Consider the following 27499-nt stretch of genomic DNA (forward strand, 5'->3'; position numbering starts at 1 on the left):
GTTTAAAATGAATGGGAAAATCCCATAGGAAATATTCTGGTGGAATAATTTGCGTGGTAACCACTGCCACCAGCCAGAAACTCGACGAGGGGGGACTGCACAGTGCCCCCTCGAAAAACAGACCCAGGGGCAATCTAATTACCCCTACCAGTACTTGGACAATATGATGGTTTGTACTGGTTCTGTTCACAATTTAAGACTAGTAAAGTCAATGGTGACTTTACATGCCCTGGGAGAGAGTAGTCAGTCCCAGGGTATGGAGTCTATGTTTGGGGGTCACTATGACACCCCTGTGTTACTGCACTGAGGGTGCTGTGTAACACACTTACCAAAAATACATGAAATCCTATGGGGTGGAAGACCCCATAGCCCATAAAACACATTAAAAAGTCAAAGGATATCTCAAATCATGTCTAAGAGTGGGAGAAAGAGTCTCGCTCTTAGCAGGAGAAAAAAATAAACCCAAAAAATCCAGCAAAGCTGCTGGGGGGGACTCAATAGGTTTGGGAAATTCGCCTTAACAGAGAATTCTCCCTAACATGCAGCATGAAATCCTAGCTGCACTGCTGCACCTTCAATCTGCAGGATTTGCATTATTGCTTGTGACCAAGTGTAAGTTCTATCTGTTATAGACACTTGTCCCACCTCACAAGGTACTGTAGGGTCAGAGGTGGTACAGGTAGCTGCTCTCCTGGCACGCCCACTCTGGGTGCGCTGCAGACCAGCAGCTGACTCCATGACTGCTGTCCAATTCTCTTCTTTTATGAGGTTATCTAGAGATTGTATCACCTCACTCAGGTGATACTGTGAAAGCATTCCTTGGCACAGCTTACCCATGGATATAGCTTGTGTCAGGGAGGTGTTATGGGAGTTCCAAGCCCTATATGGGCCCACGCTGAGTCCTGCTTTTCTTTTATTGGATACATTTGTTGAACCGCCCATAACTGAGGACTCCCTGATGCATAAGTAATATGCTTGGTGCCATTGCGTTCTTTTGCTTCTCTAGAAGACGCACTGCAGCACTCACCTTCTTCCCTTTTCCATTGTGGGTAGAAGCTCAGGTTCCTATTACTGCATGTGGTCTGGAACTGCGTATAAGTTAGAAAATACATCAAATGTGGGAATCTACATGCCATGTCTAACGTTTGAACACCTTTGATTTGCCATACCTGTTGACCCCAAGTAGACCATAGAGTGACAGTTTCCGGCCATGTTTGTTCATTCATGTTTGCAAAGTATTCTCTGTTAAAGATGACTGAATCTGTAACATACATGTGTTGTGCATTATGTGGCTCTGGATGGAATTTATACTGATTTTCAAACATGTAATCCCCTGCTTGGTATGGTCTCAGTGAAACCTATGGGAACTGTGCTTTGGATTCAGGACTGCGGTTTGAAAGGGCACTGCATAATGTTCCCAGAATGTGTATTGGGCCTCAGGATGGGCTCACGTTTGACAAGTAAAAAGGCATTGTAATATTGCACATAACACACATGTGGCCCCATTTCATGGAGATCCTCCACATCATCAAACATATCAAATAATGCATTTTGCGCAAATGTCTGGAGCCTAGTTCTTAACAGTTCTCTGTATGTTCTGGACACAGGATTACTGGGTGCAAACAGTCTGGATTCATCAATCACAGAAAAAGGTGTGAACTTGCTGCTGTGTAGTTGGGCCATTAAATGTCTTAAACAATGGCATCCACACATGACCCATAGTTGGGGGAAACATTTGTATTGAGGCTGAAGTTCCTGGCTCTTGGAGCTCTCTTTTCTCTAACATGTGTGAAAAACCTAAAGGTTTAGAACAACTTCTTTGCTTGCAGGTGGAATGGAAACCTTGCTCAGAAAATGCCCGGGTATCAGTGAGATGAAGAACAAAGTGAGGCTGAGCCACAGCAGGAGGAAATACACTGCCAGCATTTTATAACACTGTTCAGAAAGTCTGTCCAAAAGAATTATTTCATTACTTTAGCTACTAGAAAGGCTTTCGGTTTCCAAATTGGCAGACCTGCAGTACTTCCCTGAATTGTGGATATGTAGTGAAGGGTGGCATATTCTTCCTCATCTTGAACGCCTATCATAATCATTTGATGGAACTCCATTTCTTCATCTTCTGCGGGCTCCTCACTTGGAAGAGGAGGATTACGTGGAAACATTGCGGTAACCATCTGGAGCGGGTTTCAGGTGAGACACAGAAAGTTGCCTGGTACCTCTCCTGGGTGGTAATGCGTATAGGACAGCAGTTCTGGAATCTTTCACTCTGATTACTTGCACTGCTGGTCTGTAAGACAGGCCAAACAGAGTTTTATCATGCTCTACTCCTGCTTTGAGTGTTCTCAGGACTGACATCGGCAGCTTCCACCTGGAGGGATTCCTTCAGCAGTGTTGTCGCCAGCAGTTGCTCGTGCCTGGAGGGGGGCTGGGAAGAGTATGCAGATCAGGCATAAACCTCTTTCTCCCAAACAAGAGTCCACTTATCGCAGAAAGAGAGAGGTGTTGTAAATTATTTAAACTCCTGATAACTAAGGGCACATGGTCTATCCAGTTACCTCCAAGTGACAGAATGCATTTAGTCAGACTCCCTTTTATGGACTGGTTGGCTCTCTCCACAAGTCCGTTCGTTTCAGCTCGGAAAAGATGGGAAAATTGCAGCTCTGTTCCCCATGTCTCTAATGCTTTTTTCAGGGCCTGTCCCGAAAAAGCTGGACCATTACCAGCATGGAACGGTTGAGTTGCCGTCATCGCTACTACACCCCTAAGTGCCTGTATGACTGATTTGCAGTTTGCTTTCTTTTGAGTACTCCTACCTCCCGTCCCCTTTCCTCTATACTTTTGGGACTTTCCGTCTTGTGGGATGGGACGGGAGCACATTTTGTAAAAAAAGCATCAAATTGAAAAAAATGTGTCCTCCTCTTTTTATACGGGGTACCGCACGCAGCCGTAACCGCTGTAGGGGAGGAATGGCCGCGAGGCCCTCCTCACCTACAGCTTCCTCCCCAGGTGAGGACCATGACTCGGTGGGCGCCCCCTCATGCCACCCGGGCCCAGGTGGAGGAGGATTCACCCGCCGACGACATTGCCCACACGTATCCTTTCCTTGCATTTACCAAAAATTAGTTAGGCCTAGACGCCATCTTGCCTAGCAAACATGGTGTGAGTTCAGCACACTGTAACGAGGCCCCCACCTTTGGAGGGCCTTTCATGCATCTCTGCCGCCTCAGCAGCCCTGGCAGATCCGCTGCGAGCGCGTTCCCATGAGAAAGTCGGAGATGAGCTAAACCCGAGATGCCAACACGGCAACATTCTATCAGTCACAATGTAATATTGCACCCCGTATGACCCAGACCGCAAGGCCGGGGTAACGGGGAAAAAGCTGAAGCATCACTATCTGAAGAAGGTAGAAAACAATTCAAGTATTGGTATTACTGAACTACCTCTGTTTAAAATGTGAATAAACTATAAAAATGTAACGTTATATGATATCCCTCCAGGTCTGGACTAATGCTGCTATAACCACGGAGAAAGATGTTGACCAAACGTGTAACCTCTATCTGTAAAAGTGTTTTTCAATAGTATGTAGAAACTTGAACTCATATATGTTTTCTGAATCACCCAAAGCGGCGAGCATCAATCTCTGTAGGCCATAACCTAGATATCCCTCGTATAACGTCTAATGTACATACAATACGCACACAATGTAGTGAATATAATGTTAGGTAATGAAAAGGTACCGGAACCGACTGTATTAAAGAAATGTGTAACGAAATTGAAATATATATGTGTGTCTAAATAACGTCAAAATAAGACAGAACAGTATAAAACTTCTGCATTCACTGATCAGCAACGCACGAGGAAAATACCTTTGTGGATATATGCAAGGCCATTCCCTCTCCCACCCCACCAAGCCTGCCAGATAAAAAAGCTAAGACTTGTGCCGCGCTCCCTCACCTCCCCCAACCAAGCTGGCGTTACTTCAGAGAGTCAGAGGCCCCGGCGCCGCAACCAAGGCCACAGCCCGCCACCTGTGTTATTTACAGCACGGTAATAAACCCACGGTTGAACCCACTGATCTACCAGCACCCTCTCATAAATCCCACGAACCCCCCAAGAATCCTGACCCCGCGCAAGGACGATCCCCATCATTGGGACAAGACACAGAGACCCATCTATATAATAACTTCTAACGCAGCAGACAGACATGTATCATTCGGCCCAGGCCCCAGAGCCCCGTCCCGCGACCTAAAATACCGGTCAATAGGACACAGGTAAATCTCACCCCAACCGACAACCACCAGACCTCTCACGAGGTGCATTCCTCATGTGTTGCGTTTATTTTATAAGATAAGCTGCTGAAGCGATTTATTAATGAACTTAAATGTCGTTTTCTGAATAACTACAGTGTGCATGGCCTAGGGCAAATGAGACAGGAAAGGTATTCGTCATTGTCACAGGCTGCCCCAGCACATCAACACCGCGCGGATGACCTCAAGCCGGCCTGCCAGGCCCAACCCAACCCACGAGGCTGACCAGTGACGTCGTCACGCCAAGACCAACCCCGCTGCAGCAACACCTATAGTTAGTCGACGCCACCCAATCCCAATTAACTTGTGCCCCCTATAGTGTTTAGGTGTTGATGACGTTTTTTGTATTAGAAATACGCCTGTCTTTGCTATTGTCAGACAGAGCGCTCTCGTAGGTTGCAGAGTTCTTTGCATGCCTTATTTTTGGATAAACTCCCACTTACGCTCACCCGCACTCTGTCTTGGCCTTATTCCCACTACGGGAGAGTCCCTTATTGTCTCTCATTGCGGGGAGGATCGTGCTGAATTGGGGGCGCTTCCTTTCAGTGGTGACCCCGATAGCGTGATATCTCCAAACTATTCTTCCTAACTCCTTCTTAACGACCCCCTTGTGGCACGAGAATCTCCGGTCGAGAAGGGATACGCACGGTGAGCCGTCTCCAGGAGGCCGCCCGCCAACGGCGACCGGCACAATAAGAAGTGCGCACTCAATGAGAAAGGGTACGGGATCCCGATTGGAAAAAAATCCCCTTTGAGTGCCGCTCGCCGGAGCCAGGGGCTGACCGTTGAGTTACCGGTGACGCCGCCTGGACGGACCCAGTTTCGGAGAGTATCGGTTCAAGACGGGCACGTGAGTACCGAGTGCGAGTGATCGTCAAGGGGAAAAGAAGGGGAATTGGGAATAAAAGAACGGGGAAAGGTAGAGGAGGAGAATTGCGGAGGTCTACTAAAGACGGGTCTTGAAACTTTCTTTATTCTTTCTTTGCATATGGCCATTAGGAGTAAGAAATAAGTGACGTGGTAGAAGTGACGGAAACCTAGCTCCGAAAGGGGGTGGAAGGCTGCGCCGCATAGTGCTATCTAGACTAGTACTGGGAATATATGAAGAAGTGAGAAATAAGTTATTGGTGTCTAGCAAAAGGAGACACCGGGAATATTTTTTAGTGATTGTGCTCTCTCTCTATTTCTTTTTTTCCATTTCCACGGGGTAGGGGGTGAAAATGAGAAGGGTATAAAGTAGGTAGACTTGTAGGGAAAAAAAAAAAAAAAAAAAAGGTAGAACATCTTAAAAAGTGGGGACTCAGTAGTGGCACGTACAGACGTGAACACAGTAACCTTAGCAGGAAAACAGGGACAGCTGGCTAGGGAGGAAAGGGAGGAAAAAGACAAAAGTGTGAGTGGAAAGCATTGTGAAGGGTGCGCGCACCGTACGAGTGTTGGAGACGAACGGGTGGCCGCGAGGTGGTGCCAGAGAGTGTGGCCATAACCAGTACTTGATCAATTGCAAGTGAGATCACATAAGAGTGCCTGGGAATGGGAAGGAGATGAGATATGGTGAGTGAGAAGAGATTTGCACAGTGAATAACAGTGGGTGATAATTTTGAGAGGTCCGCTCTTGTCTGTGCCATAAAGGTATACGTACGCATATCTACACCTAATCAAAAGTAACGAAGGCGAACGCGGTAGCGCTAGCGATTTAGAGGATGGGGGCTGAAACTCCCTTGTCACACATTTGTAAGAGCTTGCCGGGATATGCTGAACGCATAAATAAATATCATGATCAATGGTTAACAGAATTGAAAGGGGAGGGGTTGCCCCAGATTTGGCCAGAAGGAGGGTCTTTTGACAAAAGCGTTCTTGATATGGTATGTACATGTATTCGCCTCAAGTATAAGGGGAAACAATGGCAGAATAGGAAGGAGATATTAGATCTCTGGAGATTGTTTGAGGAAGTACCCCCACCCAAAGCTCCAGCACCAAATATTGATTTACCTTCCACCACAGATAATCCACTAATGATCCCGCGAGAGGAAAAGGAACAGCTAAGTACAGAACAACCTGCGGAGGTGATTATGTTGTACCCAATATTACCTAAACCAGCCCCTGCAGCAGGATATAGCGACCCGATTTATGTGCCTCCCCCTTCGACCAGCACACCACAAAGACCAACTGCACCCCCACCATACGAAAACACCAGAGAGCGCGCCCAGGGAGGCACACAGAGGGTGGATATAGAGAAGTTAACGAGTGACTTAGAGTCGAGGCTTACAGTGGCAAGAGATGAACTCTCAAGAATAAAAGACATATGTGAACGCACAGCATGCGCCCCCACACAATCTGGACGCACGTCTAGAGCGTCGAGCGAAAATAGACAAATTGAGGAGGGATGGAAAAAGGGGGAAATACTGTTCAGAATTGAGGAAGAACCGACAAGAATAATAGAAGTAGGGACAGCAGAAGGAAGCATTGGTGATGTCTCACGAGAGAGAGGGATCAGAGAGGATTTGTTATGTGATGTCAGAGGAGGGGTGGATGAGAGTGATAGATTGAGCATGGCAGTAGGAGGAGAAGGCGAGGAGCTAGATGGTGCATGTTCACTGGGGACTATAGAAGATGAATGGATGGGACGACTAAGAAATAGGGTGGGGAAGATGGCGTCATTGGAGTCAGCAGTGACTAAGGAAAAGGAAGCTGCAACGGCAAAAGGGAAATTACAACTCCCATTACTCCACAGGGGGGGCGGGAGGCCAAACTATATACCGTGGGCTCAGATGGATAAGGCTAATTTAATGAAATTACTACCTCAGCTGTCAGGAGGGGCAAGCAAGTGGATATATGCATTTGAGAAACATACCGCTGGTATACCGCTGGCAGTAGGCGATGTGAAGAGCCTACTAGTGTCCGCAGTAGGGGATCAGGCAGACAGAGTATGGGCTAAAGCGGGTTTTCCAGCTGTAACTTTAGAGTGTGATCGCCATGATGGGGCTTCTTTTAACACCGTGCGAGCAAGGGTGTGGGACGCACTGCGGGAAACCTTCCCAGATACCCCTGATTTGCAGTCAGTAATGCAATGTACCATGAATGACGGGGAGGACGCTATGGATTACATTCTCCGGGTGCAGGAGATGTGGAGAGCGGAAACGGGTACGCCCTGGCACCAATCCACATCTCTATTTTATTTCATCATTAAGAGAGGGCTCCCAAAGGAAGTGCAAAAGGCACTAGATAAAATAGCAGGCGTTGAGGCAAAAGGCTGGCCGGAGATCCAAAGCATAATAGTACACCATTGTAAACGGATCAAAGAAAGAGAGAGGGAAGTAGCACAGAAAAGGTTGGCGGACGAGGCGAAGTTGGTGCAATCAAAATTGGTGAAGGTCGCAGCAGCGGTAGCGGGACTCCCACTCATACGGGAGGGAGAGGAAGGAGAGGAGGGGCAAATAGCAATACAAGGAAGAATAGCAGCGAATTGGGCAGGACAAGGGCAACGACAGTGGACAGAGCAGGAGCAGAACGGAGGTCCAACGTGGCAAGAGTGGGCCCCAAGAGGGGGAAGAGGTGGGTACAGGGGTCGAAGAGGAGGACAAGGGTATGGAGGAATGGGAGGAAATGGGTGGCAGGGTCCCAGAGGTCCACAGGGGAGCTGTTGGAATTGTGGGAGATGGGGGCATTACTCAAGAGAATGCAGGAGCAGACAAAACAACGGTTTCCAAGAGATAGAACAGTACGGACACCCCCATCCAGGAAGCCCCTACGGCCTCCCCATGGGACAATACCAGCAACCAGACAATGTAGTACAAAGGAGTAACGCACAACTACACGGACATCAGTACCGAACACAAACCAGCCCACAGAATAATGACAATGTGCACTACACGCCTGGTAACACTTTCGCCACAGTAGCTAATGGGGCACCCGCCCCCGCACCTTACAGTGGAGTGTCAGTAGTTTCGGGGAACATTTTCGATCAGGGGGGGGCAATGAGACACCCCGCATAGGACAGCCCACAGAGAGCACTTGCGTGTCCAGTACTGTCTACGACCCACAATGCATCAGAGGAACCATTGATAGGAGCGCAGATAGGAGACAAGCAATTCATATTCATGGTAGATTCGGGAGCGGAGAAATCATGCATTAGAGAGGGCCGGTTCCCGTTATCTAATAGAACGTTAGAGACGCAGGGGTTCTCTGGGGCTGTAATTGAAGTTCCTTACACAGAGGTATTGGATGTGACAGTAGGGGGTAAAACAGTGAAAGCACCCTTACTGTACTATGAAAACTCTCCCATCAACTTACTGGGGAGAGATCTCTTAAGCAAACTAAATATGACAATATCGTTCACAGGGAGCGGCATCGTATGTTCAACGCCAGGCATATGCCCCCTCCGTATATTAGCAGTAATACACGGCCACACAATCATGAAAGAGATCAGAGGGGTACCAAGAAATGAGGAGATGTTTGTTGAAGGTATGAGAACATTGGCTCTCATAGTACCAGAACTAAAAAGGGTGGAGTGGAGGATCCCAGCAGAATTCCTTTTTCGTCCCATAGCAAGCCCTGACACTGCTCTTGGGGCAGTACTATCGTTGGATTTGCATGCAGTACATGTATCAACAAACAGAATATGTGTGATTGGTATTGACATGGAAGGATGCGAGTGGCGGACAGTATTGTGTACAAATGCAAATATCCCGCTGAGAGAGCTCTCGGACGAGGAGCTATTTTCTGACACTGAGGGAGATGGTGAAATAGTGATGGAACTAGCAATGCCCTGCGACATTGTAGTTACAGCCAGAAAAACTAAGGTTGAATTAATGGCGGTAGTAGGAGCACCGCACACATTTTTTGATGAGGACATGAGTTCAGTACCCACTAACTTATGGACTAATGGCCCCCACGATGTAGGGTTGCTGCATGAAGTTCAGCCTGTGGTGATAAAATTAAAACAGGGAGCAATACTACCCCGGGTGAAACAATATCCACTGTCGCGAGAAGCAGAAGAAGGGATCAGAGAGACAATAGATGCATTGCTAGCACAGGGTATAATAGTGCCCTCAAACTCCCCATGCAACACATGCATTTACCCAATCAAAAAGGCGAAGGGGGGTTCATGGAGGATGATACAAGATTTACGCCCACTGAACGATGTGGTAATGAAGGAGTTCCCTTTAGTCCCGAACCCGGCGACAATACTGTGCAACATTCCAAAAGTAGCATCACACTTCACAGTAATTGACTTAAAAAATGCATTTTTCTCGATTCCCTTAGCAGAAGAGAGCAGGTACTTGACAGCATTTACATTGGGAGGAAGGAGGTTCGAACACTGCAGACTACCACAAGGATATTGCGAGAGCCCAAGCATATTTAACAGGGTACTACATGAAGATCTGGGGAATTTGTCTGTAGAAAGCACAGTGATTCAGTACGTTGATGACTTATTGGTTTGTGCACAGGCTGAGGAAGAGTGCAGACAGGACTCGATAACACTCTTGACATTATTGGCCAATAAAGGGTACAAGGTGGACAAGGGGAAGTTACAATACTGTCTGACAGAGGTCCTATACTTGGGTCAGCTGATATCAAAGGATGGCAAGCGAATTATACCAGACAGGGCACAGGCGATTAGAACAATTGGGGAGCCCAAAACAGTAAAAGAGATGCAGAAATTTCTGGGTATGTGTAACTATTGCCGAGCATGGATATTGGACTATGCGGCGTACACAAGGCCCTTGTTACAGGCACTGAAAGAAGCACAACAAGAACACAAACACATAGAATGGACAGAGGAGATGAACACAGCATTTAACTCACTAAAAGAGCTGATATCAAGCGCTCCAGTACTAGCAAATCCAGATTATGGGCGCGAATTCTTCTTATTTTCACACTGCAAAGGAACACTGATGACAGCAGTACTGACACAGAAAACATCTTTAGGGCACAAACCACTTGCTTACTATAGCGGCACCCTAGACGCAGTAATGCAAGGTCATTTCGCGTGCGAGCAATCCCTAGCTGCTGCCGCGTTCGCAATTGAAAAAAGTGCCACGATAGTGATGGGCTGCCCGGTGACACTGTTTGTGGAACACTCACTTTTTGCAATATTAGAGCGAACAAAGAGCACATTGACAACACAACGCGCCACAGCATATGAGATAATATTGTCCAGCGCTAACATCCATATAGTAAGATGTAAAACAGTGAACCCAGCCACATTCATCACAGAGGCATGCACCGTAGAGGACATGCAAAACCACAACTGCGCCACGTACACAGGTGACGAAAGTAAGGATCAAGTGATTTTTGAAAATGCCCTGACCGAGGGTGAGGTGTATTTTGTGGACGGGTCAGCATCAATAGACATGGAGACAGGAGAAAAGCATGTGGGTATGGCAGTGGTACGATTAGAGGAAGATGAATATGAGATACTAGTACAACACCGCCTCCCATCACACTATTCAGCGCAAGCAGCAGAACTAATAGCGCTAATAGAAGCATTGCATGCCGCCAAGGGGTGCGCAGTGACCATATATACAGACTCAGCATACATGACAACAACAGTTCACGGTGGGTTGGCCCGGTGGGGGCGGAGAGGGTTTCGGCGAGCAGACGGAACGCCAGTCCAGCATGCAGAATTATTGAAAGAACTGATTGAGGCCCTGCAAGACCCCACGGCAGTGGCCATCGTAAAATGTCAAGCTCATACCACAAATACAGATTTTATATCTTTGGGGAACGCGGCAGCAGACGCCGCTGCCAAAGCAGCTTCATATTTACAAAAAGGTGAAATAGGAGAGTACATGTTGCACCACACAGCAAGCCAAGAGGTCCCCACAGGATACAACATGATGTCCACACAGGAGATAATAGAGCTGCAAGAGGGAGCTAGTGCAGAGGAAAAATTGCTGTGGACTAAGAGAGGATGCAGCAAATCACCGACTGATTTATTGTGGCGACAAGAGAGTTCAGGAAAAGTGGTAATGCCAATTACGCTGTTAGAAATAGCATTTCAACAACTACACTTTCCCGCACACAACACAAAGAAACACATAATGGCAGAGATACAAGAAGATTGGTTTGCACCTTGCCTCCAGGAACACGTCACAAGGTTAGCTCTAGAATGCACGACATGTCAAATTTACAACTCAGGTATGACATTGCGCACACTAAGGGGTACGATACCAAAACCAAGTGGCCCATTCAGAGAGCTCCACATTGATTATGTAGACATGGGAGAAAGGTGTAACGGGGCTCGATACATGATTGTGGTTGTATGTCCATTTTCGAGGTGGGTGGAGGCAGGCCCATGTGCCCGCCCTGACGCGAAGGGCGCCGCGAAGTTCCTAGTGCGGGAAGTGTTTCCACGCTGGGGAATTTGCGACGTTATTCGCTCAGATAACGGGACGCATTTTGTTAATGAACTATTTAAAGAAGTGACTACATTATTGGGAATAAAGCACAAATTATGTTCGATTTATCATCCTCAAAGTAATGGCGTCGTGGAAAAGATAAATGGGCTGTTAAAAAGCAGATTATCAAAACTTTGTTTTTCCCTTAAAAAGACTTGGATGTACTGCCTGCCTTTGGCCTTGTTTGAACTACGAAACCAGCCAAGTAAGGACCACCATTTGTCCCCGCACGAGATCGTCACGGGAAGAAGAATGCACACAGCGCATTCGCCTCTCCGTGAGCGTTCTGATGCACACAGAAGCGCAGCTATATTGGGGGAGGAGTTCACAGAATACCTGCGAAAACTGACACGGGCAGCGCGCGTAATTGCAAAGCAACTAGCCCCCCCCTCAACAAGAGAGGAGTGGAACGCGACTGAACCAAACAGGTTGCCTGAAAAACCACTACAGCTAATGCCTGGTGACCTTATATATGTCAGAAGTTTTGTGCGGAGGTGGAATGCACCACGTTTCCATGGCCCCTATGAGGTAGCGTTTTGCACGCCCACAGCAGTAAAGGTGAAGGGCCTGCGATATTGGGTGCATTTGACAGACGTACGTAAAGCTTACAGCGCTGCGGAGAGTGAGGTGCAGGACGAGGCACAGGCAACAGCGGACGATGAAGTTGTGCGGAATGAATGATTGGAATTTTGTGTGCATTATGAGATGAACAGTGAACACAATTAGCGCGCAACAAATGTCCTGGACTAAAACATGTACATATGTATATGCAAATTTTCTTTTTTATTACAATTTTTGAAAGTTTTGCGTGGGGTTCTTTTTTTCTCTCCTGTGCTCTTTAAGATGTTTTTTTTTTTTTTGTTGTTGTTGTTTTTAAACTGTCATGTTTTTTATTATTTATATATATATATATTAAGTAAGGTACGAATAATGATGATTGAAAGGCTACCTTGTCTGTCAACACACCCCCTCCCTCACCCAATCCTATATTTTATCACCGAAACGTTACAACGTGGAAATGTTTACATGTTTGTACTTAATGAACTCTTGTGTCTCAAACAGGATTTATCATGGCATCGAATGGGCAGCCTGCAACTAATAGATATGTTAGATTTAGAGAAATGTTAGTGGCTAGATTGACATATTCATTTGAATGTGGTTTATCAATGTGTGCTATTGTGTTCTTCATCTCAATGTTTTGTCTAGTATTACACTGGGTTATAGCGTTCATCTCTACCGAGATGAACGAGGGGGGAGGGGGGAACAACACCACCCTTGCCCCTGGAACGAAAACAATTCCGACTGTAGGTATCAAAGAAGGTGATTTCTTGATCTGGGATGGATCACACTTTGTGTGGGGATACTATACTACACCACCCACTGCTGTCCTGTCACAATCGAGAACCAAAAATGTAAATAATGACACAATGTCCCAACCTGGAACATACAACAACCGCACGATCCCTCCCGCCCCAATTTCAAACAACGATCTCTTGTTTATTAAGGAGGATGGAAAAGTGATTATGATGACAGAACACAAGTCCCTATATGAAGAATTAGAAAAGGGGGGTGGGAAGGAGGAAGGGGGGCCTGGTTCTTCACCTACTATAACGAAAAAGTACAGAAGAAGGGAGAAAAGTAGGCGGAGAAGAGAGACTGGTGGACAGGGGTATGATGAGTATTATGGGCTAGGGTTAGACAAAATGGAAGACCCACGACACCCTCACCAAGCAAATAAATGGTATGCAGATATGAGCACAACAGCCAAACAGACAACCAATGAGAGCTGCTATGTCTGCTCGCTTATCCCCCATGCATCAGGCACACCTAAAGTGTTGTTGCCACGAGAATTGCCCATTGTGGATGCCCAATGTCTCCTTCATCTCACGCTGTGTAGAATAAAGAACACTTTTCAAGCACACGATGTCTCTTTCAGAATGCTACAGAACAACAAAACGTGCTATTCACAAGCGTCTGGAGTGATCTGTCTTAAAGAACCTTTCTTTGCAATACAAGGGACACTGTTTTCCGAAAACAAATGGAAAGACGAAGAAATACTGTGTAAGGCAGAAGCACTGAAAGGTGTCCAACCGGACAAGTTGCGGTGGATGGAAAGAACGTGCTTGCCAATATGGAAAGAACACATCCCTAAACTAACATGGGTAACAGCGATGGAGAAACCCTTCAAGCTACAAAGTGAAATACAAAACGAACTATGTTTCAAGGGAGAAGGAAAAATGGCAATGGGAACGAACAAGAACTGTAACAAAACTCTCACCATCCCAGATATGAAAAAAGGAACAGCAGCACTAATGGACACATACTGGGTATGCGGAAACAAGGCGTACTTGCACCTTCCCCAATCATGGAGTGGTAGCTGCTCAATGGCCACTTTGCATTCAACACTAATGGTGATTCCAGAAAGCCACATTGACAGAAGTAACATGATGAAAGGAAGCTTGAACCAGGATGTAGCTTCTCCAACTACACAAGCGCACCTTTATGTCCTATCCTCCGGAGGGAAAGGAGAAGAGCTCTCAAGGAACAAGCGAGCCTCGAACTACATATCGCAAGCATCATCTGATTTATTGGCACAGATCCCAGACAGGTATCGCCTGTTCAGCTCCGTGGAAACATTCTTTGCCTCGCTAGTATCAAGTGTCCAAGCAAGAGCAAATGCAAAATGGCTCCAGATCACACGGTGGGAACTGATCCAGTTGGCCAATGACACTGAAGAAGGGTTCAACATAATAAAGGTGGAACTACGAGCTCTGCGACTAATGACCATGCAGAACAGGTATGTTCTAGACCTGTTAACAGCGATCGATGGAGGTGTTTGCCAAAAAATAGGAAGTGCGTGCTGCACGTTCGTACCTTCCGAAGACGCAGAAAATGGGTCCCTGTCCCACGTTATTGAAGCAGTACATAACCTGGGCGAGAAGATGAAAATGGAAGGTGGAGCTGAGGATAGCTCGTGGTTCGACAATATCTTCTCTTGGGTTCCCTCATGGCTTGGAGTGACAATGAAGTTCCTGATACCAATAGTGGTGATCGTCCTTGTGATGTTCTGCCTGTGCCAGGTGGGCCTCCGATGTTGTGCTAACGCAGTTCCTAACGGTGCAATGATGATGGTGACAATGGGCAACTCTGGTGGTACAATTAAGGCAACACAAGAAGTACATGTGCAGACAGGAGCAGATAACACCCCCAGGTACCAGTTAGTGCCTATGTGCCGTGATAAGTTCATAGTAGATAAACTATGGCACACCACTATCAAAGAACCGCGAGACGTAGAACTGGAATGGTATGAGGAGGTCTGGGTAGATCTGGAAGAAACTGGCGACTGTATATATTTAACATGTACACCAGACGAGTATGCTAGGAGAGGTGAGAGTTTAAGGGGGGTGTGCAGAGCATGGATGCCTATAAAAGGAACCCCTGCATGGGATGACGCAGTGATAGAGGAACAAGAATGTAGAAGATTGGAAGAGCTAAAGAATTCGTTACTTTAGTAACGAAAGGGGGGAAATGTAGGGGAGGAATGGCCGCGAGGCCCTCCTCACCTACAGCTTCCTCCCCAGGTGAGGACCATGACTCGGTGGGCGCCCCCTCATGCCACCCGGGCCCAGGTGGAGGAGGATTCACCCGCCGACGACATTGCCCACACGTATCCTTTCCTTGCATTTACCAAAAATTAGTTAGGCCTAGACGCCATCTTGCCTAGCAAACATGGTGTGAGTTCAGCACACTGTAACGAGGCCCCCACCTTTGGAGGGCCTTTCATGCATCTCTGCCGCCTCAGCAGCCCTGGCAGATCCGCTGCGAGCGCGTTCCCATGAGAAAGTCGGAGATGAGCTAAACCCGAGATGCCAACACGGCAACATTCTATCAGTCACAATGTAATATTGCACCCCGTATGACCCAGACCGCAAGGCCGGGGTAACGGGGAAAAAGCTGAAGCATCACTATCTGAAGAAGGTAGAAAACAATTCAAGTATTGGTATTACTGAACTACCTCTGTTTAAAATGTGAATAAACTATAAAAATGTAACGTTATATGATATCCCTCCAGGTCTGGACTAATGCTGCTATAACCACGGAGAAAGATGTTGACCAAACGTGTAACCTCTATCTGTAAAAGTGTTTTTCAATAGTATGTAGAAACTTGAACTCATATATGTTTTCTGAATCACCCAAAGCGGCGAGCATCAATCTCTGTAGGCCATAACCTAGATATCCCTCGTATAACGTCTAATGTACATACAATACGCACACAATGTAGTGAATATAATGTTAGGTAATGAAAAGGTACCGGAACCGACTGTATTAAAGAAATGTGTAACGAAATTGAAATATATATGTGTGTCTAAATAACGTCAAAATAAGGCAGAACAGTATAAAACTTCTGCATTCACTGATCAGCAACGCACGAGGAAAATACCTTTGTGGATATATGCAAGGCCATTCCCTCTCCCACCCCACCAAGCCTGCCAGATAAAAAAGCTAAGACTTGTGCCGCGCTCCCTCACCTCCCCCAACCAAGCTGGCGTTACTTCAGAGAGTCAGAGGCCCCGGCGCCGCAACCAAGGCCACAGCCCGCCACCTGTGTTATTTACAGCACAGTAATAAACCCACGGTTGAACCCACTGATCTACCAGCACCCTCTCATAAATCCCACGAACCCCCCAAGAATCCTGACCCCGCGCAATGACGATCCCCATCATTGGGACAAGACACAGAGACCCATCTATATAATAACTTCTAACGCAGCAGACAGACATGTATCATTCGGCCCAGGCCCCAGAGCCCCGTCCCGCGACCTAAAATACCGGTCAATAGGACACAGGTAAATCTCACCCCAACCGACAACCACCAGACCTCTCACGAGGTGCATTCCTCATGTGTTGCGTTTATTTTATAAGATAAGCTGCTGAAGCGATTTATTAATGAACTTAAATGTCGTTTTCTGAATAACTACAGTGTGCATGGCCTAGGGCAAATGAGACAGGAAAGGTATTCGTCATTGTCACAGGCTGCCCCAGCACATCAACACCGCGCGGATGACCTCAAGCCGGCCTGCCAGGCCCAACCCAACCCACGAGGCTGACCAGTGACGTCGTCACGCCAAGACCAACCCCGCTGCAGCAACACCTATAGTTAGTCGACGCCACCCAATCCCAATTAACTTGTGCCCCCTATAGTGTTTAGGTGTTGATGACGTTTTTTGTATTAGAAATACGCCTGTCTTTGCTATTGTCAGACAGAGCGCTCTCGTAGGTTGCAGAGTTCTTTGCATGCCTTATTTTTGGATAAACTCCCACTTACGCTCACCCGCACTCTGTCTTGGCCTTATTCCCACTACGGGAGAGTCCCTTATTGTCTCTCATTGCGGGGAGGATCGTGCTGAATTGGGGGCGCTTCCTTTCACCGCGCCCCTCCTTGGCTCCTCCCGCGCATCGCCCCTCAGTCATTTTCTCAGCGCGGTCGGAGCTGGACGCAGTAGCATCACTGGGAAGACCTTTTTCTTCCCGTTGTCCTACTCTCCTGCTCCGGTTCTGCCGTTGCGTAGTCCTCAGTCTATGCCGGATCGTTTGGGATTTGCCACTTGTTCCTCTTGCGAACGTCACTTTGCTTGGGCGGATCCCCATGCTCTCTACTTGAGTGTCTGGGACCGGATCACAGTTGGGACTCATGTTTCTTCTGTGACTCCCTTTCGGTCCGGGCACTTCAGTGTCGTCTTCGTCAGTGGGAGATCTTCCTGAAGGTTCCTCCATCGCATTTCCAACACTTCGACGGAAAGAAGAGACGCCCGGTAAGTTCCTTATTAGTCAGGGCACCCCGGCCAGGGGACTCCTTCCCGGGGTCCTCCAGGTCGAGAGGGGCTTCCAAAGCTCTAGCAGGGTTTTCCCTGTGGTGCCTCGCAGGCCTAATGGGCGTACCAGGGTTTTCTCAGAGGGCTCCCGCGAGGGGCCTGCATATACCAGATCACGATCTGAGGTTCACCGATCAGGCGCTAATAGCCAGCATAGTCGTGCTGAGGCGTTGGGTACCGCAGTTCGCTCTAAGGTCTCCTTGTCAGGAGCTTCCCACACAGACACCGGGGTGCACCCTGAGGCTTCTGTTGAGGCTTTCTGTACCGAACCACTGCTCGAAACCCCTCTCGGGGAAGCTATTTAGACCGGACTTTGTTCCGAGGTTCCTCTCAACAAGGCTAAGATGTGTACCAACAGAACTGAGAGGCCTGTTAAGATTTTGTCTGTGAGGTGGATTCCTCAACTTTCCCGCTGACATGAATCCGAGTCGGGAAGCATCATTATGCGTTCTGGATTTGTCAGGGTGTTCCAGGGCACACAAGCTGGCGGCCATCTTGGCTGGGCTAACTAGCGCCCCCTTTCGGATTGCTTGAATTTCTTGGTCACCCTGGATAGCATGGATCGAAGACATGGTGTGAGAAAATGATCTCATCAAAAGGGCATTACCTCCCAAGTTCTGTTCCGGGTAAATAAACGTAGAGCTTGGTTATTTGGCATTTTCTGCTGTTGCAAAAAGGTCTATTTCCGGAACACTATGCAGAAACGTTCTTTGAAAAGATTGCCGTTCAGGAACATTCGGAATGTCTCAAAAGTAGGCGGATGTCAAGGACTAATTCATTGTCAAAGCAAATGCCAGACCCCTAAAGCCTCGCTTTAGCAGATCCAGGAGGTGGCCACATCATGTTTGTTGAGTGTACATGGTTGTATCCCCTTCGTCTTGCTGCATCATCTATAAGGCAGTAGACCTCAAGTCACACATCTACCTCGCAGAGAAACTCGTCCTCTCTGGCGGACAGCGCCCCGCCAGAAGCCAGAACACGTGCAGACTTGAAGGGGCCAGAAAACAAGCCTTCTCTGCCTACGCCCCAAGACTATGAAACCTCCTCTCCATCAGCATCAGACCTGCCCCTACCTACAATTCAGAAAAGAGCTTAAGACCCCCCCTCTTCAAGGAGTCTCTCCTCCTCAACACCAAGCTCGTCGTGTCTTCCCCCATGCCACCTGGCTCGCTGCATGCCATCCACCCCTTTCCTCCCTGCCACCCGGTACAGCTGTACCCCTCCTCTGTGCCCTGCTGTTTCCTACCACTGCTGTATATCTGTTCTGCTGTTACCTCTGAAAAGAACTCTGTTATGCAATTGTGGTGTTGTATACCTCTGTAAAGCGTTTTGTTGCTTCTCAAAGCTAGGTCTGCGCTCAACAAATACCATAATAATATTCCAAGATACGGCCCACAGTCTGAGCTATTCTATATTATATTTTAAGGATACCCATGATCCCATGATGGAGACCTAGGGTTACAAGTAACATTGTTTTCCTAGTTCTTTTATTCAGAAAGTAACTTCACTGCATTCAACTTTAAACTTCAACGTTCATGCTTCTTGGAGACGCAGCAAACTGACCGTTACTGTAAGCCATTGGGCACTTTCCTACCCGCTCACTTTACTCTTTTAGAATTCTCTGTGCTTCAGGCTATGATAAGACAGCTGGGACTTATTACAGCCACTCTTATCAAGGCTGCTCTGTCCCCTTTGTGGAGCTTGGGAATTTGTTGCGCCACATTGTTACTTGGGTACTTAAACCTGATGCATATACATATGAGCTTAGTAATTTCTGCTTTTTTTGTGGTGTTTTTCTTCTGTCTGGTTTCTTCTATGCCATGACTTTATTACACTGAGGCAACGGCAGCAGTTTAAAAACATGTTTTAACTACACTAGGCACTTGTTCTAGTTACTTTAATTGGATCTTAAATCCGTATAAATTGTTGTATTTTTCTGTGTCCACCACTTCACATTCTCAGAATGGATTACTGTCAGTAACACAACTTTCCTTGATGTTAAGACCAATTGTATGATGCTTATGATACTAATATTGATTACTTTCTTTTTTTAACAGCTCCTGTAATAAACCGATTCAACAGAAGAGTTTCAGGTAAATGTTTCACTTGGTCATGTTAAGAAAAACCTTTTATGCACAAGGATGCAATTGGAATACTTAAGCGCATTCTTTTTGGAATAAAGATTTTGCAGACATAATCTTATCTGTTGGATTCCCTGCTCAGGTTGCCAACTTGTGTTAAAATAAGCAACTTAAGCAACTAACAAGACATTTATTTGATATATATTTTTCTACCTAATTCCTCATAACCCTGTGGTTTACCAAATAAATTGTTCCTTTTTAAGTTTCATTGTGATTGTGAGACACTATCATCCGTTTTTACATGAAATGTGTATCATACTGTCAAGTGGTCTGTTGCAGTGGTTGTCTTAGAAAGTAACTTTTCACATGGTTTTTGTATCAGTGGAAATACAAACATACCTACACCTGTGTTTGGGCAGTCTACATTATTGTGTGTGAAGGAGAACTTTTCAAAAGGGAAAGTAAATGTCTTTTTTCCTTCTTTCACCACAGAACTGCGAATGCCCCCTGAGCCTTTTTTACAAAGTTGGTCCTTTTTTTGTTATTTAAAAAAACTGGTTGCCTGCTTGTCCCGTCCCCATCCTCCATACTTGTGGGACATTCCCTCCTTTGGGACGAGACAGGAGCTTTTTGTAGCACCATAAAATAATTTTGATATCACTGGCCCGAGCGGATGTGTGGCCACAGGCTGTCTCCCCACGTCCTACCTCTGGGCCACTCTTATCAGTCCTTTTTTCTGCACAGTCAGGGCTGTACGCTTTAGCACCAGTGGGTACTTTTTTCTCAACTTTTTTCCTTCTGTCAGAATTACTTTTCCCCTCCTCTCCGTTTTGCGGTATTGCTCATCTGCATAGGCCGGGACTAAAGGAATTTTCCTCCTGCGCGTTGTGTATCCGAAGCGACTTGGCGTTGAATCATCACGCACTCTGCTTAGAGTGCCTCAGACTGGATCACAGGTGGGATGCATACTTCACCTGTGACGCACTTACTCCTACATCCAGTCCCCTTTTCTCCATACTTGTGGGACATTCTGTTCATCGGGATGGTATCGGAGCACTTTTTAAGCATCAAAAATAAAAGGTTAGTCCTTTTATTTTTACGTGGGGCTACCGCACGTGACTGTAGCCCTGCCCTCCTGAGCTCCGCCCTGCACATCACCTCTCAGTCCTTTTCTCTGCGCGGTCGGGTCGGACGCACTTATATCACAGGGAATATTTTTCTTTTTGTTCCCTTGTCCTTCATTCCTGCTCCGGTTCCACGGTCATCTCTTCTTCTGTCTATGCAGAGCGTCTTGGATTCGTGTTCTGTTCATCCTGCAAACGTCGCTTCGCCACTTTCTTTGCCTGGAGTGTCTAGGCCCGGGACACTGTTGGGGACGTGTGCTTCTACTGCGACTCCCTCTCTGTCCGGGCACTCCGTCGGCTTGTTAAGTGGGAGGAAATGTTTCAACGCATTCCTCTGCCACATTTACAGCACTTCATTGAAGAAAAAAGGAGGCAACCTTTAAGTTTGTTCCTTTCTAGGGCACCCTGGCCGTGGGACTCCTTCCAAGGGTCTTCTGGGTCCAGGAGGGACTCAAGCAGCTCGGTGTCCCGCAAGGGATCTAACGGGCGCACCGGAGTGTCCTCTGAGGACCCCTGTAAAGGCGCTGCCAAGACCGGATCTTCATCCGATGTTCTCACTTTGGGGGCTAAATTTGGGCCCAGTTCTTCTGTTGCTGTTTTCACCAGGGCCAGCCGCCGATGGTTCCACTTCTGGAACTAAGTATACCGAATCGCGGCTCGAGGTGACTAAACGTACCAGGGTTACTCCCGAAGTTCCGATTCTTGGGGCTACATCTAACACCGGCAAGATTGAGGGGCCTCCTTTGAGGTCCTGCTGTGTTGGCACAGAAGCTGGTCACGCACCAGAAGTCTTCTAGTACCGGCACCTCCAGGCTCCCCTCTTTGGGGCTAACTTATCAGCAGTCCCTAAAATGTCTCAAACACTCTAGATCTTCTAGCACTGGCTCTGCCGAGGTTCCTTGTAACAAGGCTAAGATGGCACATAAGGCCCCTGACTCCCCTGTGGTGACTACATCCTCACTGACACATGTGACGCAGTTCACTTCAGGCATCGACAAAGTGGCAGTCCAACCCCTGCGGTCTGTGGCAGCCATTTTGACTACCTCTCTTACACCAGCTTTCACCACGGCAGGTGCTGATGGGCTTGTTTTTGGGGCAGAGCAGCCTTTTCCACTGTTTGTGGATAATAAAAACCTGTTCCACCCTCCAATGGATTGGCTTGTTCGGACTCCGCTGCTGCATTCAGTACCGCTCCCTCCTGCGTCCGTGCCTTTGATCTACGTGGATCCAGTTGGGGAAGGACCATCCTGACAACCATCCTCTTTGCGACCCTGGGCGTATGGCCCTTCCGACACTTAATGCATTCTGATCCCATGAAGGTGTACTTTAAGGATTTGTTTAAGGAAATGTATTCTGAGCCGGCTCCTGCCCCAGCAGTCCCTGTGCCGGATCTGGTAATGCCACCTCCTCCACCTCTCCCTGTGGGGCCTACTCCCCCACTGCCTCCACTTTCTGGTGTGGAAAACACTCTGGTTGCTCTGCCAACCACGTCTTTGGGGCCTGAGGCGCCACATGCGGTGTCCAGTCTTCTGTTCTCGCCTCACTGGATGAGGACCAGGCGGACCAGGACGGCGATGCCCCGCTCTATTCAAGCTTTTCATGACCGGGTGCTGAATATGATGCCACTGCTAGACATCCAATACCCGAGCCCCCAGGTCCACAGGAGCGGGTACTTTCTGGGGCCTTCACTCTGTCGATACAGGTGTGCACCAGCCTGTTTCTTCAGAAGGACGTCCTGGGCGAGGCCCATAAGGTATGAGAAAAACCTCAAACCAGGCAGCACCTAAACAGGAAAATAGACACTTGCTTACAAGCTTCACGTGTTTGTCTGCATGCCGGCTCCCCTAGTCGACTGTGGTGGTAGCAGCTATGCTCCAGTTAAAGCCGGCCTCTACATCGTCCACGGCAGCATCTCCTATCCTTTCCAAGGAGGACAAACTTCTTGATGCCATTGGAGGAAAAGGTTTTTTTCCATTTCGACTCTTCAGGCTAATACTGAGTTTATCCTGGCTGCTGCCAATGTAAAACTGTGGAAGGAGCTAGCTGAGTTCTAGGAATGCATTCCTCCGGATAGGCTTGAAGACTTCAAGGGTGGCTTATCTGACGCCTGGGTTATGGCACAGGATCTACATGAGCCCGCAGCCCATCACGTAGACACTTCCGCTCGAGGCCTTATGGTCTGGGTAGACCTCTCCCGCCAAGCGTGGCTGCATGCTGCTCGGTTTTTTAAGGAAGTTCAGGACAAGGTGCTTGCTCTCCCCTTCAAGGGTAAAGAACTATTCGACTCCTCCACAGACGAGGAACTTACAAAGACCAAGGCGAGTGCTCAAACTGCCAAGTCATTGTCAGTCCTTGCGAAGACACCAGCAAAGGTACCTTACACTCGGAGGTCAGGGTCTCAAACAAGGTCCTTCGCTAGTTTCAGAGGCTTTCAGGACTGTCGCGCATGCTGCACTGATTTCCAACTGGCGGGCCCCGCCGTAACCCGCAACGGCAGAGTGGCCGGTTTTTCCTCATTCAACAGCTTCTTCCTCAGCCAACGGGTCGTCTCTCCTCCGATAAAACATCTATATGATATTTTCAATCGGTCGCACGAGACTCCGGTGGGAGGATGAATTTCGTCTCATCTGGAGGCGTGGCAGATCATCACCGAAGACCGATGGGTTTTGTCAGTCGCTCGGGCAGACTTCCGATTGCCCCTCACCCCTACCCCACCCTCCCTCCCACATTCCTCTCCAGCATACTGGGTCACCCTCCCTCAGAGCCGAGGTCCTGAAGCTTCTAGACCTCAGAGCAGTGGAATTCGTTCCCTTCTGGGAGCAAGGGGAGGGCTATTACTCCCGTCTGTTTACAGTGCCCAAACCCAACGAGGCTGGCCCGCGCACTATCCTTGACCTCTTCATGTTCAATTTCTTCCTACCCCAAGAGAAATAGTTCAAGATGATTACTCCCTGCCAGATAAAGTCCTCTCTCCGGAAGGGCGATTGGCTCAGCGTGATAGACCTTCATGCATATTCTGATCTGGAGCCTGCATCGAAAATATCTGCGGTTTTTCGTGGGAACGGACCACTTCCAGTATTGTGTGCTTCTGTTTGGTCTCAGCTTGGCACTGCGTGTCTTTACGAAGATGTCGGTCATTGCAGCATTCCTCAGACTCCATGTTTATCCATACTTGGATGATTGGCTTCTGCGCAGTCCTTGCCCACAAGCCTCCTCGGCCAATCTTCAGTCACTCCTTCAGCTCTTGTTCCATCTTGGGCTGTCGGTGAACTGGCGGAAAACGTTTATGACTATCTCAAGACCTGATCTTTCTGGGTTTCCGTTGGGATACTGTCAGAACCAAAGTTTTCCTGACAGAGGACAGGATTACGGACCTTTTGCCACGTGTCTGCTCTTCCTGCAGTCCTCCCATATGTCGGCCTGGTGGTTCCATAGACTCTTGGGCCTTGTGGCCTCTTGTGTGTTAGCACTAGCTCTTGCACGCCTGAAAATGAGACACTCGGCTAGCTCTTCGGAGTTGCTCGTCCCAGGCTATGGACTCTGATTCCAAGATGATTCCTGTCCCGTCCTGCATGACAGTGGATCTTCAATGCTGGCCATGCGCCAGCAACCTCTCAGTGGGGAACTCCTTCCAAGAGCCCTGCACACAAGTAACAGTTACTACAGACTCCTCCCTTTTGGGGTGGGGTGCGACATTGTCACCTCAAGGTGTACGATTTGTGGATGCCCTAAGACTGGCGCTTCCATATCAATTACCTGGAGCTCCTGGCAGTTTTTCTGGCGATCAAGGCTTTTCATCCTTCGATCACCAACAGTGTGGTCCGAATTCGCACAGACAATTCTGTAGTGATGTTTTACATCAACAAACAGGGGGGGGGCACCAAATCTCCCCTTCTGGTAGACATGGCGATCCAAATTTGGACCTGGTCCATCCAGCACAATGCCCGAAGCTGTGCACATTCCGGGCCACATCAATGTGACTGCAGACTCCCTCAGCCGCCAATGTACGGCGAGCTACGAATGGGAGATGAACACTGATGTTCTCACTGAGATCTTCCAGCAATGGGGCACTCCAGAGGTGGAGTTCTTTACAACATCATCGAACAAGAATCTTCCTCTTTATGCTTCTAGGGACGGGCTCGGAGTGTCTTCCTTGGGGGATGCCCTCGAGATCCCGTGGGACAACATGAGAGCTTACTCTTTCCCTCCTTTGCCACTGATACATTGGCCACTTTGGAAACTCAGGAGTGCATCCAACTACGCTCTCCTCTCCATAGCGCTGTGGTGCCCAGCCAGGTTCGGTTTTGGGACCTGCAGCACCTGCGGTGATCTTCTCTGATCAGGCTGCCACAGATTCCCGACCTTCTTCACCAGAGCGATCACCAGTGTTGGCACCCCGCCCCATAATCGCTCAGCTTGGTGCTGGAGTTCCGATCATTGGTGCAGTTTAGCCTCCCTGAAGACAACATGGATATAATCGAAGCAGCGTGAAAGCCCTCTGCGAGAACACAATACAGGAGCAAATAGCTCTGTTCTTGTCACTGGTGGCTGGCCAAAGAGCTTGCCCCACAGACATGCCTCGATCAACACTGTTTTGTCTTTCGTATCGGACCTTGCCGCCTCTGGCATACATATCTTTTCCTGCAGGGCTTATTTGTTCTCCATTGCAGCTTAACGGTCTAGAGCTCTTTTTCACTGGCTAACCCTGTAATCAAGATGCACTTTGCGGGTCTTCATCTTTTCCCGCCGGTTCGAGCCCCTCATCCCAAATGGGATCTGAATGTGGTCCTCACTGCTTTAAGCCATAAGCCTTTTGAACCCATGGCTACTACCGATCTCAATTACCTTATCTTTTATGATTGCAGTAACATCGGCAAGGCGTGTAAGTGAGCTTCAGGCTCTTTCTGTGGAACATCCGTTCCTAACTTTCCACAAGGATAAGGCTGTGCCTTCCTTCCTTCCTTCCTTCCTTCCTTCCTTCCTTCCTTCCTTCCTAGGCCGAGAGGGTTCTGCACAAACTATACGTCAGGCGAGCACTGAAGTTCTACCTCGATAGAACAAGTGATCTCAGAAATTCTGCAGAACTTTTACGTTTGGTAACCCAAAGGGTAAACTAGCTTCAAAGGCATCCATCTCCAGTTGGATAGCCTCATGTATTTATAAGGCCTTCAACCACCAAAGGGCATCCATGCACATCTGATACGTGGCAAAGCGGCTTCTGTTCCCTTCCAAAAGTACGTCTCTTGGGAGTCCATTGCCAAGGCAGCTACTTGGGCCTCCTCATCGGCTTTTTGCAGACATTACTGTCTCGATCTGAGCTCCCGGGCTGAGGCCCAATTTGGCCAAAACATTCTAAAAAAATGTTTTACAAGGGTAATTTCCATCCACCCGTAATACCTATGGTCGGTGCTTGGGAGTCTCCCAGAAGTATGCAGGAAAGGGGACGGGACGTGACGTAGGAGTATGAACAGTTACTCACCGTAGTGACTACTCCTAGTCCATAGTCCCCTTTCCTCCATACGCCCATCCGCCGTACCCTCTAATAAGTATCCTCGATTATTTCTAAATGGTCTAAGACCTGGCGATACAAGAGGACTGAAGGGCGATGCTCGGGAGGGCGGGGCTACGGTCACATGCGGTAACCCCGCGTAAAAATAAAAAGACAACAATTGTATTTTTGATGCTTTAAACATTCTCCTGTCCCATCCCAATGGACAGAATGTCCCACAACTGTGGAGGAAAGGAGACTATGGGCTTAGGAGTAAGGTAATCACTACAGTGAGTAACTTTGTCATTTAGCACAGGCCTTCTCTCGATTTCTCAATGCTGGGAAGAAATGTTCTGTTGGGTAACACCAGTGGCCGGGGCTAAATACACCGGGAATGCCCCATAAATCCCTCCCTCACTGAGGGCTAAATCCGATACCGGCACTGCTGAAATTCCCTGTGCGATGGCTAAACATGACTGGGTCCAACCCATGAGGGCCCCTTTTGTCATGTGTCAGACCAAAATGGAGCGCTCCTTCAGGTATTTCACCCTCTCTGACTTTTGTGGCATCATCGGTGCCAAAGGATCGTCCAAGATCCACTCCCAAGTGCACTGTTGGGATGGGATCTATCTGGGTACTTTTTCAGAGCTCCTTTAGATGACCCTTTCACCCCTAAAGTGGACTGGCCGGCACCAACTCGGATGTCCTTACCACTAACTCTGTCTCTGCCTATCACCTCCTCTTAGCTGTGTTATGCAAATCCTTGGATGTCTAGGCCATCTTGGTAACTAATCTCCACAGAATCATGGTTTGGTCTACCCCTCCACAGAGGCCCAGTCCTCAACAGCAGAGACCACACCAGTTGCACCCATGAATGTATTCAGGTCCCATGAGGTAGTACGTTAAGGTAATTTCTATGGAAACCATTCCAAACTTCTGTAAGCCCCTAACCCTCCACCTTTCACCCCTGGTAGAGCCACAAGCTCCGCCACCATTGCTGCGGGCTCCAGAGCCTTCCATGGTTCTTCCTGCCCAGGATCCTGTTCTGCCTCTGGCACCGGAGAGCCACAAGTCCGCAACAACCTTTCACGACAGGTTTATGGACCTGTTGGGATTCCTTGAAATCTGTGTCCATGACCTTCCACCAGAGGGAAGCGTGCTAGCAGGGTCCCAATCCATTAAGCGGTTGGAAAAATAAGGATAAGCCTTCTAAAGAATGTCCTA

The 27499-nt window shown here is 48.1% G+C and overlaps 1 protein-coding gene across 1 annotated transcript in view; it reads left to right on the forward strand.

Moving 5' to 3' along the window:
- Nucleotides 1-27499, forward strand: part of PRKAR2A (protein kinase cAMP-dependent type II regulatory subunit alpha) — a 1246928-nt gene that overhangs the window by 142988 nt on the left and 1076441 nt on the right. The window contains exon 2 of the mRNA XM_069643325.1: nucleotides 19640-19675. Within this exon, the coding sequence (XP_069499426.1) occupies nucleotides 19640-19675 (36 nt within the window). The remainder of the gene's footprint in view (nucleotides 1-19639; nucleotides 19676-27499) is intronic.

The sequence above is a fragment of the Ambystoma mexicanum genome, chromosome 2p (genome assembly GCF_040938575.1).
Source record: "Ambystoma mexicanum isolate Mex_15411 chromosome 2p, UKY_AmexF1_1, whole genome shotgun sequence".
NCBI classification, from domain to species: domain Eukaryota; kingdom Metazoa; phylum Chordata; class Amphibia; order Caudata; family Ambystomatidae; genus Ambystoma; species Ambystoma mexicanum.